This window comes from Vanacampus margaritifer, chromosome 13, assembly GCF_051991255.1.
Source record: "Vanacampus margaritifer isolate UIUO_Vmar chromosome 13, RoL_Vmar_1.0, whole genome shotgun sequence".
In the NCBI taxonomy this organism is placed as follows: domain Eukaryota; kingdom Metazoa; phylum Chordata; class Actinopteri; order Syngnathiformes; family Syngnathidae; genus Vanacampus; species Vanacampus margaritifer.
Window position 1 is genome coordinate 4,275,753 of NC_135444.1, and position 14,615 is coordinate 4,290,367.

Here is a 14,615-nt window from a genome sequence, read left to right on the forward strand (position 1 = left end):
TTTTCCCTACTTGTGGTCATGTTGATTAATTTATCATGTGTCTCTATGAATCTTTACTAATACTACTTTTAGTACTATACATTAATGTCTTCAATTTTGCTTTATATTGCTACCACATGTCTCATTTTCGGTCATTATGTCATTAATTGCAACTGTAATACAAAGTAAATTACTGTCTGTTCATACTCTTTGTATTTTGTCAGGAAAGAGTCCCTACTTGATGTTCACCAACCGGCATGAGATTCGTCGTATTGATCTGCTGAAAAGTGAATACACTCAAGTAGTTCCTACACTGAAGAATGCTGTGGCACTAGATGTTGATGTGGCCACCAATAAAATGTTCTGGAGTGATTTATATCATCACAAAATATACAGGTATACACACTCACTCATGTAATCTCAACATGCTCGTACATCACATACAATCAGGTGCTCAACAGTCCTGGGGCTCTGTTGTCATATTATGCGCTTAATAATATGCCATACATTTTAATTGGGAACTTGACTGCTGGCAGGCCAGACTAGTATTTGCACTCTTTTACTATAAAGCCACAAACTTGTAACACGTGCAGAATGTTGTTTGGCATTGTCTTGCTGAAGTGCGCCCGGCGGGGGTTGGGCAACATGACGGGAGCCGAAAATTTTGGTTTTATAACCAAGACCAAACAGATCAAACGTGTTGGGCACTGGAGTTGTCTCAAGGTTTCATTGAGAGACAGAAAACTCACCGAAAATGATGTGCACCTATGGTTCCAGGTTTTAGTTTTACAGCGGTGATGAGTTTGCTACTCCGCCACCAGCTGTTGAATCTCCCCTTTGCCTCTACCACGATCCATGTTGCATGCTAACAGGCGTAATAGCATTAGCGTGATATCCTTCACACAATGATCCCAGTTTTTAATTCAGTGCCGCCTGAGTGATCAAAAGTCATGGGCATTCAATGTTGGTTTTTCAACCATGCTGCTTATGTGCAAAGATTTCTCCAGATTCTCTGAATCTTTTGATGATATTGGACCAAATAATGATGAAATCATCAAATTACTTACAATTGTATGTTGAGAAACGTTCCTAAAATGTTCAAGCAGTTGATCACAAACTGGTGAAAGTCGCCCAATCCTTGTTTATGAACAACTGAGCCTTATGGGATGCTCCTTTTCCAACCATTCATGATACGTACCTGTTTCCAATTAACCTGTTCAACTATGGAATGTTTCAAACAGATGTTTTTTTGAGTGTTTTTTGAGTGTTTTTTTAGCGATTTTGCTTCACAACTACCAGATTCTTTGGAACGTTTTGCAGGCATCAAATTCAAAATGAGACAATATTTTTTTTAAAGAACGCAATTACCAATATTTTCAGCAGTTTTAAATAGTTTATTCTTTGTAGTGTGTTCAATTGAATAGAGCCTAACATGGATTTGCAAATCAACGTGTTCTGTTTTGATTTGTTTTACACTGCGTCCCAACTTCATTGGAAATGGGGTTTGTATTCCAAATGAAAACAAATTTCACTTGGCTCTGTTGCACTATGAAATACACACTGACTCAAACGTATCTTCGTGTTCTAATCTTGGGGGCATGCAAGGGGGTATTACAAGTCAACGTGCCTTCAGCTTTCTGCAGCTATATATCTGCTTTCTCTTTCTCAAGTGCTTCTCTGTTTTGTTTTTTACTTTTTGTAAAGTAAGTAAAATAGCGACAATTGTTCTACACATTACTAAAAGAAGCTAATAAAACGTGAAAAAAACCCTAATTGGTTCTTTCTCAAGATGAGAATAATGAGCACACTTTACGAAGTTTGTAAAATAAACAAATAAAATTGGACGCCGCACAACAGCTGAATTTAATGATGCAATGCATTACTTTTTAGAACTTTCAGCCATCAAGTGATACAGTTCAATAAATCTGAATCTGCCATGAGTTTGCACTGTGGGGTGTGATGCCAAAGTAAAGTAGCACAACTTTATTCAAGAATTTGACCAAGAGGTGGAGCGTAACACAGTAAAAAAAAAAATACCTATTGACAGAGATGTGTAACGAGTAAGACTCCAGTTGCCATTTTTAGGACTTGGTTGGCGAACATTTGGAAATGGCTTGACTTGGTATCCCAATATAATTGTTCTAAGAAGCAGTACAGAACATATAAATCACTTTGGTATCCTTTTGACTTGTGTAAGGCTGTCAGAACGAGCGACACAATCAAAGGCAATTGAACCAAACATTAGCAAACCAATTACAGTCAGTGACTCCACACAGTGAATATGAAAAATTGTGACTCCTTGTTATCTGGAAACAGCATTGTAGGAGCCATTTGGATCTGTTCACACACCTATTGAAGTAAGAAGTACTCATCAGTTTGCAGGTGAAATGTAGACAGAAGGAACAATAGGGCTGCTCAAAAAATAATCAATTGCCGTCTACTGTATGTGTATGTAATGTAAATGCTGTCTATGATAATCCTGCTCACGGCAGTGCTACGTGAATTTATCCAAATATATGAGCCACATTAATGCTGTCTGTAGGGTATTCATAAGAATTGAAACCCCCCCCCCACCCCCCCGCTCTCCCATGCATTTCATGTGCCCCCCTTAAGCCTGGGCTCAGGTCTGCATACAATAATACAGCTCCATGTGTTTTGCTTATAAGCCACAGGTACTGTAAATATTGATTCATAATGGCATATGAAAAAAAAACACTTCAAGTAGTAAAGTATTTTTGTATTGATTTTGTTTGGATTTTTTTTTTTTTTTTTTTTAACGGATAGCGGTAAGTTGAAAAAAATGGCTTGGACAATTATGCTGTTAGATTCAGTTAAGCATTATTGTAAAACACAATACAATGGTGTCTTGAGATATGAGACCATGCCCACACATATAAAACATTACAGCCCACCCAACCCAAATACAAAAACAAATGTTGTAATGCTTTTTAGTAATGAAAATATCACTGCATAATATCAGACTTTATAACAACTTATATTAATAAAATAGACCAAATAGACTGGAAAGAATTATTCATCATATTGCATCATAATTCACTGGGTATAATGCAGTCACGTAGACAAACAAAGAAAAGTTTCAGTCAACTGATGTAAGCGACTTTGCAATCTGCAGTAATATGAATTGGGGGGTTTTCAGAGGATAAAGATGTTAAATTGTCTGCTTACCTGTGTTGTTGAACCTTTTGTGTTAACAAACATCTGGCCCTTTAAGTGTTATAACACCGCCACATGCAAACATATCATGGTGTTTAGCATAAAGATAGTGGACTTCTAAGCAAAAATCATTGATTGTTTTAAATACACAATGTACTATATAAATCTCTTGGTTTTACAGAAGTGGGATTGGCATTAAACATCTTGAAGCCTTTATTTTTAAGATTTGTTCACCATGACAAATTGTGAATTTAGCTTAGTTCACTGGCCCCTATTGTATCTCAAGTTTTTGTTGCAAATCACAGCAAAAAAAAATCAGCAGAAGAAGGCCTGTACCTTCTTTTATATAATTGGCCAATATGTGGTGTTGCTGTGCCTTTCACCTGCACAATCATGAAAACTAGTTAGACTGTAGGCCTACGACAAAGTCAAGTGCATTCGGTCACGTTGCTATCTGTTTGGCGGCCCTAACAGTGTAAATGATATTTTTCTTATACTGTATGCTTTTCATTTATTTCCGCTCTCATGAGTACTGACTGTCTTCTTTACTCACATCTGGGGGATTTTGTCACCTAATGACACTTCAAGGTGGAGCTGTTCGTCCTTCACACACAGACACACACAGACACGCACACTTGCAAATGAAGTATTTTTACTGTACTGTGTTATCTGTGTGCACATGTGCGTGCGTGTTCCTGTGTGCATGCCTATGAATAATGATTATGATTATTGAGGCAGTAAAATTAGAGGAAGACCATATGGTTCATTTGTGATGCTTAGAGGCCCTTCCCATTACTTTCACCCGGTTTCTCACACATATACTGTACGTGCACACATACACGTGCATGGTTCCACACCACACGATGGCACACACTTAAAATACACAATAGTCAAAATGATGGGTTGCAGCACTGAAAAATAGGGCAAAAGCATGATTACTATAAGCACGATCTGAATGATATTACTTGAGAATCCAAATCCTAAAAAAAAAAGCTTTGATAACATTATATAATGTACTTTTTATTTGTGCTTATTTGTACGCTATTGGAAATTGCGAAAGATACACACTTGTATGTACCCACGCTATTCATAAGGGATTGGGATGTGATTGGGATGGGGGCCAGCCTACGAATATCACAAATTCCTGTGTAATTCATGCCCATTGTAAATGCAGTGGGGGGAGCGGCTATTTTAATCCCCAAATTGTTGGAAAAAACACTGATAAACCGCCAACAACATATTCCATTAAAAACAATTCCATTTAATTTACCAGTAACCATGCATGCATGCATTTTAATTATTGTATTTGCAGGCCCATTGGGGTGTAAATGTTTCATTTGCCAACCTTTAAACAAGGATGTCTTGTATTGTCTTGTTTGATAGCTCACACGCGGAGAGGAAAATAACACATGTTGTCTGACGACTTGTCAGGTGTGAAAGGCTAGAGAATAGAAGGCAAAAGTATTAGGCATAGACCAGGTAGAAGGCAAGAAGCAAGATTAAAATAAATTGAAAAGACGCAGAGCGGAGAGTGAAAATAACAGAGGAGGAGTCTGGTTGATTTGTCAGGTGCGGATGGAAGTAGACACATTCATTTTCTCTCTCTGAGCGACTGTTTGGTGGGTAGAATGAGGTTGTGATAGAAGCGTCAGGTTTGCTTGCCCTTGACACTATCTGCAAAGAATACACATTCCCTGTCATCTGTTACCCACATTGAGTTATGTTCTACTGAAAGACCATCTTAACAAATCTAGCCAGTTAAGTTTTAGGGATTTAGTATGTTCCCCCCCCAAGTTAATCACAGTAGCACTTGCTAGAGACTTACCAGCACCTCAATTTCTCTTCCACCAGTGCTTACATCAACAAAGCCAATGACTCTTCGCAGCAGCTCACTCTCATCGAGGCGCTCCATTCCCCCGAGGGCCTGGCTGTTGACTGGGTTCACAAGAACATCTACTGGACCGACTCTGGCAACAAGAGCATCTCAGTGGCCACAGGGGATGGCAGCAAGAGAAAAATGCTCATAGTCACAGAGATGAGCGAACCACGGGCTATCGCAGTTGACCCGCACCAAGGGTAAGAAGTAGGAAAATTATGTGGAATAAGTCAGCGAGACAAGACAAAACTATATTTCACTCTTTATGAGAAGGTCTTATCATTACAGTACCAGGATATCAATTATTCATTTGAAAAAATCATACTAGTTCAGACTGCCTGAAAAGTACGAACATTCTCTTTTAATTACCATAATTTACATCCATTGACTATCGATCTCACTAAATTCTAAATTCTTGCAAAAATAGATTTTACTCTTTCCCTACACTACCATGAAATGTATGAAAACAAGTTCTGTTCTTTTAGTGGCGCACACACAGCAACAATCAGTGAGAGGAGCAATCGATTCAGACAGATAAAAGTGATAAAAACAGTGCTTTCGAGTTTACAGTTTCCTGAAAGTTTTATACTTATTCAATCTAAATCTAAATCTAAAGGTCCTCATGATATGCAGTAGTGCATCAATGCTGGTCAGTATGGAGGACCAAAAATGCCAAAACAAAAAATAAATAAATGAATATATAAATAAAAATAAAATAAATAAAAATACAGTAAAAAATAAAATAAAAATGACAAAAAGTGAAAATAAAAAGCGATCTAAAGAATATAATTATAAATAAAAACAATTAATATAAATGAAAACAAAAACATTTATCCATCCATCCATCCATCCATTTTCTTGGCCGCTTTTTCCTCACAAGGGTCGCGGGGGTGCTGGAGCCTATCCCAGCTGGCTTCGGGCAGTAGGCGGGGTACACCCTGAACTGGATGCCAGCCAATCGCAGGGCGGCCGAAGCCCGGACTCGATCTCACGTCCTCTGCACTGGGAGGCGGACGTGCTAACCAGTCAGCCACCGTGCTGCCAAAAACATTTATTTTGTATTTATTTATTTTTAAATTTTGGCAGTTTTGGTCCTTCATAGGTCAGTTGCTGTTTTGCCACTGGGCGACCCCATTTCCACAAAACTGAACATGGCACTGTTTTTACTCCATGACTTATCAAGTTTGTGGATATATCGTTAGTTAGTTAGTTAGCTAGTTAGTTAGTTAGTTCGTGCAGTGAGCAACAATGCAAATATGGATATATTTTGTAAATGGCATGAAAAGCCGTCTTAAAGTGGAAGACAACCTTTAACATTTATTGACAAAAATATGTTTTATGTAGCCCCTCTAGCCAAACCATGATATTCTGATTAATATTACATTTGTGGAATATGAGTTATGAAGCAAAATCCAGCCGTTTTTATCCATCTCAGTGGGCGGCCATTTTGCTACTTGCTATTGACTGAATAACAGTTGCTCAAGTCAGGGCTCAGGCAACGACCAATCACAGCTCACCTGTTTTCTGAAGCTGCGCTGTGATTGGTTGTTACCTGAAACCTGAGCAACATTGATGTCAGCAAGTGGCAAAATGGCCGCCCCGAGATGGATAAAAAAGGCTGGATTTTGCTGCTTGACTCAAATTCCACTAACACGATATTAAACAGAATACCGTATTTAGACTAGTGGGGCTGCATCAAACATATCATAGTAAAAAAAAATACTAATAATAAATAAATGAATTGGGGTTGACTTCCCCCTTTAAAGAATGTTTTTCAAATTGTTGGTTCTTTGTGTACACAATCAAAGTTTACAAGATGTTACAAGCAACATCTATATTTGGTGAGCATTAAACAAATATTGAATGCATTTTTGTTTCTTTTCACAGGTTTATGTACTGGTCAGACTGGGGAGAACAGGCCAAGATTGAGAAAGCTGGAATGAATGGAGTGGATCGACAGGTTCTGGTATCTGAGCACATTGAATGGCCCAACGGAATAACTCTAGGTAACAGAAAATGTGAACAGGAAATCTAATTGGAGAGAGTTTTGAAAACTAGGATCAGGGAAGGATAATCAATCAGCTCAGGAAGCAGAGTTAAAATAGTTGAAGTGCTGTCAGCACCATGAGAGGGTTCAGTGGAAGCAGGAAAAGAAAACAATAGCGGCGCTGCAACCCCTGAGCCACTGTTATTGCTGTAGCTCACTTTGTGTCTGGTTCTCATCTATCAAGCCGACAAATATGGGCTGTTGAATTAATAAGCCATACGCTCTGTTCTGTCAATACCTCCCATTATCGCTTTCAACTCCCTCTGCAGCAGCAGCCAATTTTTTGCCGCTGCTCTTGCCTGTGGAGAAACAGAGACGTAAGGTTGCCACACTCTGTGAAATTTTAAGGTCGCAAAAAAAAAAAAAACTAATTATTTTTCAGAGCAGAACAGAAGTGTTGGTGATGTGTACTATGCAGCTCGGGGGAAGAAAGATGTTTTGATATTTACACTCGATGAACACATCAGGTGACTCAAGAAGGTCATCCAGCACACTGCCACCGACAACATTAGGTACACCTACAAAAATGGCAATAAGAATAAGTTTATTAAAAATTCTGCCTTTATAATGACAATAATACTCACTTTTGTTCGATACTCTCAATTAGTTATGAATTTAAACATATATTGCTTTAGTAGTTTTACAGTGTCATGAAATCTACCATACTGAGAAGTAGGGATATATTCAATACCACATAGTTTCAGACCGATACCAGTGCGAGTACTCAATTCTTGAGTAGACCCAGATATCAATACCGATATGACTAGGACTTTTGATACATAAAATTTGAAGGGAAAAAAAAATCAATGGCAGATCATTTTAAAGAAAAACGTATACTACTATATCCTAATATAACATTTCGCTTTGAAATTGTATTAAATTAATGGAAATGTTATATTCTTCTAATTTCTCATTTCTAGTTCCTGATCGTAAAGTGGCCGGCCGATACCAGTATGGGCGACTGTCGCGAGTACCTGGTCTATTGATTCTTAAATTCCTGAATCTATTATTTTAATATCTCTTTTTTTCCAATGAATTATTAAGAAAATAGAATTTTAGAGGCCATTTTTTTTGGTATTACTGTTTTCTTGAACTTTACTGTTCACATGAATTTAAAAGTATTTTCTTATTATTATAAAATACCTGACTTATTGCACTTTAAGACAATTCAGAATCTTTTTAATTTCTATTTACAATCATTGAATTAGAATTATGAAAATATTTCCATCTCATCTTTGCTGATGTCAATGTTTGTGTAACACTTGAGTGATTATAACACGTGTTACTTTCATTAGTAAACTAAATCGTTTAACCAGTTATTTAAAAATTTAATATGGAATGTTATGACAGAACTCTTGTAAATCAAAATCAAATTGAGGAAATAAGAATCGATACGATTCACACTCCAGATTGTCCATAGGTGTGGTTGTGAGTGTGTATGGTTGTTTGTCTCTGTGTGCCCTGCGATTGGCTGGCAACCAGTTCAGGGTGTACCCCGCCTACTGCCTGAAGCCAGCTGGGATAGGCTCCAGCACCCCCCGCGACCCTTGTGAGGACAAGCGGTTAAGAAAATGGATGGATGGATAAAATCGATACGCAGCAGTAGACAGCTGGATAAACATTAGCGTTGACACAATCGATGTTCCATTAAGGTTTGAAAGTGCCTGCTATTGTATCGGGTTGTATTTTTAATTTTTTTTATTTTAACCCTTTCTGACTCATAGATGATTGCAGCAGTGGACATGACATATTTGGGTTAGGGTTAGGGTTTGTCTAAACCAATAAAACGCATAATTTGGATTATGTCACCACTTCTGGTTCATGCCTGGATCCTATGTAGCTAAGCAATCACAATCTCAAATTGATTTGCATGATGTTCATGGTAAAAATGTTGCATATAAGCTTGGTAAGTTTACAACACGTTACAGCTGTACTATTCAGGTGTCCACTAGAACAACTAAAAACACATGCTAACCCCCCCCCTCCCCCCATATATCCATGTTGTTCTTATGTGGGAAAAGAGTCCAAATCAGCCTAAAAATAAAATGTGGGTCTGAAGGGGTTAAGAAACATAAAGCTTTAAACGGATGTAATGATGGCCTGCCTTGTACTGATCCAGAGAAATGCAAGTGGAAGCAATATTTTGGTTGAGAAAATGTTTGTCTACTTCACCTGAAGTATGTGGCAAATATGGTCGCGTAAATTGCCTCTTAAATCCTGTTGAAAAAGCGCAGCCACTGAGATTATTCTGTCAAGTAGAAACAATTCTCTTAAATATCAAGTTTACCAAAGCCCTACAGTGTCCACACAGAAATTGCTCCCAAAGTAAACAGGTCTGAAAATTGAAAAGTGAAGAGTAAACATAAATGCAGCAGACCTAATCAGTTTGCTTGTATAGTGCACATATACCCCCCCCCCCCCCCGCCCCCTCTCTCTCTTAAGAGAGGTGAAGCTGCATTATTACAATCACATCAATGTTTTCTCAGCGTACGGCCCTCAGCTCTCAAGTCACACAAGATTGATGGTGCAGCTACTTTGCCTCAGCATTCATAAACCTCTCACCCTCTGCTTTTTTTCTTTTGGAATGACCTCTTTGTCACTGTTCCACTTTGTCCTTTTCTCCTTGGATAACCGCTCTATTTTCCCCCCTTGTTCCATGTTCAGACTTGTCCAATAGGCGTCTCTACTGGGTGGATTCTAAACTGCACCTGCTCTCCAGTGTGGATTTTAATGGAGACAACCGCAGAGTGTTGCTGTCTTCCCATCACCACTTGGGACACCCCTTTGCCCTCACTGTTTTTCAGGTACAAAAGAATCACAAATATATGTATTAAAATAGGGGTGTAAGTTTGTAAAAAAAAAAAAAAGAAAAAAGTTTCCATTAGGTGTGTCAGGCGATTAAAAATTGTAATCGTAATTAATCACATGACTTCAATAGTTAACTCACAATTAATCGCAAATGTTATATCTGTTTTAAATGTACAATAAAATATATATTTTTTGAGTTGTTAATATAAAAGTGGAAAAATGTTAAACTAATAGAAATATGTCTGCATATTTTAGTCATTGATACAGTAATTTCAAAATAATTCATAAAATTGAGTTAAAATTAAAAAGATGTACTGTACTATAAAAAATGAGGGTGATATTGATTTGTGTTGAGGGAATCTTTCTGCCACTAGATGGCATAATTGCATATGTAAGACGTTGGTGACGTTGGTTTTCATATTAAGAGTTATCTAATCTTTAACATGAAATAACCTTTGAAATTATGCACATTTTTAAAATTGTAAAATAAATATTGACCCCAGTCTCCACAATTATATGCATTATTATTACATTTATTACTGTTAAATTTGACGTGGACGTGTCTGCTGTGTTGCAACTAGAAGTCCCCCAGTACAGGCTTTCCAAGTAAGGGGCGGTCATTAATCACGCGTGCTGAAAAAAATTTGTGGCATTAAAGGAACTTTAAATTAACTCAAAATTAAAGCACTAATTTTAACACCCCTAGTTTCCATATTACTGTGTAGTATACAGCATGTTTTGATATCAGGCTAACCTGTAAATGAAATGGAAAGTTGGATGATTCAATCTCCTCAAGAAGTCGGAATGATGAGTCAGTGTAGTACTGATGGAGACCTTTGATAGTCCAAGATACATTCAGACCAAAAAATATATATACCTCTTTAAGCCTTGACAAGAAGAGAGGTTTAGCAGAGGAATCAATGAAAATAATTTGGAAGAATTTATTAGGCTGGAATTAGTCAAATCAAGTATTATACTTGGGAAGTGGGGACGAGAGCCAGAGTAGAGCAGAGTGAAGATGGAGGGGGTGTAATGTGATCAGTGGGAAGCACTTTCTTCATTTCTCGTTTTGCTGCGCAGAATGTGAAGATGAGAAAAAAAGAGGTGGCATTCATCATGTCCAGCTGTGTGTGGGCGTTTTTGTCGCTGCCAGTGTGCGGGTACGGGTTTGTTGCAGGCAAGCAAGTTCATGTCTGAAGATTGATCACCCTCAGTTGTTTTCCCCCTGTCATCGGTTCTGCTTAACATATAATAAAATTCACACAGCAAGCATTTCCTGTTGCAATAGACCGAAGCCCAGAAGTAGAACACTCAGTGTTTATAAATAATTTACCTGTAAGTAAAGAAAAAAAAAGGTTGCAAATTATCCTAATTTATAAGAATAGCACATGAAATGTTATATTTATTTACTGCAAAGATCTTAAGGATCCATTTTTTTCCTGCTGCTTAGCATATTTTGGATTACAGTGGAAGCTGGAATCCAGAATAAGTCTGGATTACGCCTTATTACTGTGAATTATGTCCGCCTCAGACATAAGATGCACAATCATGAGAAGAATCCGCCATTGTGACTCTAAAACATTTGTCTCACAGTGAGACAGGAACAAGATGAAAGATGTGATTGATGCGCTTGTTGTGTGATAAATGTTGTGAAAGGAGGATTCCGATAGATATGTAGCAGCGTCAGATGTTTATGCCTCACAATACGGTTTTGTCTATCTCATATAACAGGGACGCAATCAGGAGAAGAATTGGTTTGAGTCAGGTTCTAGGTTTTGGTTCAACTTGTGGACCGTTTTTTCTTTAAAGTCCATCTTTAAATTCTCATGTGTTTGACTGCAGAATGGCATTTTCCAAAGGTGTGTGGAGAAAGAATCATGTGGACAACCACTCTTGTTAATGAATACTGCATATGAATCCATTATTTCATAGTCTTATTTGTATTGTAAATTTAGCAATGCTTGTCTCATGTTGCCTACTCCTTTAATATAAATTACAATAAAGAATTATTATTGGAGAAATAAACAGTGGTGCCCCACACAGTTACCTTGAAAAATGAAAAAAAACTGATTACTTGCTTTTAAAAGTAACTAAGTTACTTTACTGATTAATTTAAAAAGTAACAAGTTAGATTAAAAGTTCCTGGCAGATACTGACCACCTTGCTTAACACGAAAATGACACCTGGTTTTGCCCCCTAATGGGAAGTCTGTTTTTAACACTGATGTTTAAGAACAAAGTTAGATTTTTATTTGACTAAAATAAAGACAGCAATGGTTTTTTTTACTTATAATATTTTTTTATTAAAAAAAAAAAGTATTTTCAGGATTACACGTAATACATTTGCTACTTGCTTTTATTGGGAAAAAAGACGACAGTCTTTATAAACTTCACTTCATATAAATATGTTTTAAATATCTATAATAAAGGCAGTCTTATTTACTTGACATATTAATGCTGTAATGACCTACGATCGTTTTTTGTTGTTGTTGTTTTTGACATACTGTAGTATTATTGAAGTTATAGTTAATACTGTTGAATGTGCAACAAACCTGAATATTTTATATTTTAGCTGACGGGAATCTCTCTCTCATTCCGCTACTGTTTATGGACACATGAGTCCCAATATGCTGAAAATGATGATGTCACTCCCTCAGAAGTGAATGTTAATTTGAATATTCCCACAAAGCATTTCACTATGTTCCATACCAGAGTTTTCCTCTCTTAGGTGTTGTATAATATATAGTTATTTGTTTAGTGACTTTAGTAAGTATTAGTGTTAGGAATCAGGTGTCCCCCCACCCACTTCCCCCACTATTTTATTATGTATTAGTTTCACATTGCACCATGGGTGAGAAGAGTGTGCAGTTCATTTAAGAAAGTCAATACTTTGTCACTGTTACCTTTTGCAGGTGGCTAAGTGTTAATAAATGTGTTACTAAAAGGCGCCATACAAAAGCAAATATATTCCTGAAAGTAACTTAAAATGATACCAGAAGAGTAATCATAGTCTGATTATTTACATGGAAATAGTAACCCAAAATGCGCACATTTTGGAATAGTAACATGGTGGTGTTAAAAGTGAAATAGCAGTTTTATACAGTACTAAATCCAAACAAGCAATGTATAAATAACAATAGTGCAGGAATGTTTTCAAGTATTTTACAAACGTTGCTGGCACGTCAAATTATACACAGTATACAACTTCATTTTGCATAATCTTGATATAGTTATGAGCATATGAACATATTGACTACACAATTACCACTAAATGTCTTAATTGCTCATGAGACAAGCATCTTCTAACTTCTCATCAGTGCTGTATTATTATTATTTTTTTAACTCTAACCTAGTGGTGGGCAAACTCGAGGGCCGGCATCCTGCAGGTTTCGGAGGTTTCCCTGCTGCAACGCTGCTGTAACGCAATGCTGATTACAATCAACAGGATCGTTACCAAGCTTGCTGATGAGCTGATCATATATCAATGCTGTGTTGGAGAAGGGAAACATGCAAAGCCTGCAGGACTCCGGCCCTCGAGGACCTAGTGTGCCCACCCGTGCTCTAATCCATACTGTATACAAAGAATACAGTGGATTCATACATTTTCCATTCCTTCACAAAACACACAAGGGCACAATAATATTAAACCTTTGCAGGCTGTGTCCACCTCCTGTCACCACGCCAAGCCCTGATGAAATCTACAGTAGATGGTAGCAGGCCATAATGTCCCGTTTCCTGTGTCATCTTCAATGCCATTGAATTGCTTTCAGTCTAGTATATTGTTGACTAAATGCAATATAGTCAAAGAAGAGGGGGGGGGGGGGGGGGTGAGAACCGGGGGGAGAGTAAACAAGAGAAATAAATGCTAATAAGAGGGAAGAATGAAGGCACTGATTTATTTTAAATCTGCAAAGGAATTATTTTAAAGGTCCCATACAACATCTTTGTAGGCCGGTGTTTTTTTTGTTTTTTGTTTTAAATTAAAATAGATTGCATTGGAAATGCCCACAATGCCGTTTTTCAAGCTATTTTAGTTGGTATTAAACACCTGGCATGTACGACAGTTGAATTTCTCATTAATATTCGAAATGCAAAAGAGTTTTTCTCTGATTGGGTCACTGTTCTTTAATTTGGTATGGAAACCAGCTTTCCTCTGATTGTTAGGTGTCTTTTCACTATTGCATTGGCTCTGTTGACATTCAGCGTGGCGTTGGCAGTCTGAGGCATCCACGGCAGCACGACGCCCCGTTACCCCTGGAGCACAATTGTCCTTTTTTTCTGAGTCCGCCTACATGGTGTCACCTGTTGACCTCGTGGCTGAAAGCGAGCATTCTGAAGAGGACTGACCAGCACAGAGCGCGAGTCCACAGCTGGTTCTCATTTGTACTCAAATTGTTTTTTAAATACACCTCCATTGAGATGCCCGTACGAGCAGGCCTTGCAAATGATTTTTTAAACATCGACAGAGAATTTTGTAACTTAAACCTATTGTCCTAATAATTCAAAATTTTAACTCCAGAAACAGAAACATATCTCCTCTTAACATTTGTTTAAACTCATAAGTCCCAAAATAATAACTCCTGTAAAATTATACTTATAGTCTCTTGAGAGAGAGAGAGAGAGAGAGAGAGAGAGAGAGAGAGAGAGAGAGAGAGAGAGAGACTAAATTTTCAAAGGATGGTTCATGTTCTTAGCATGAAATAGTATTTCCAACTTTTTTTTTGAAAATTAT

General features: G+C 37.5%; 1 protein-coding gene across 6 annotated transcripts in view; it reads left to right on the forward strand.

The window, feature by feature from the left end:
- lrp8 (low density lipoprotein receptor-related protein 8, apolipoprotein e receptor) overlaps positions 1–14,615 on the forward strand; it is a 189,316-nt gene that overhangs the window by 142,747 nt on the left and 31,954 nt on the right. For all 6 annotated transcript variants that reach the window (XM_077583300.1, XM_077583305.1, XM_077583301.1 and 3 more), the window contains exons 10-13: positions 204–375; positions 5,005–5,229; positions 6,917–7,035; positions 9,741–9,880. In XM_077583300.1, the coding sequence (XP_077439426.1) occupies positions 204–375; positions 5,005–5,229; positions 6,917–7,035; positions 9,741–9,880 (656 nt within the window). The remainder of the gene's footprint in view (positions 1–203; positions 376–5,004; positions 5,230–6,916; positions 7,036–9,740; positions 9,881–14,615) is intronic.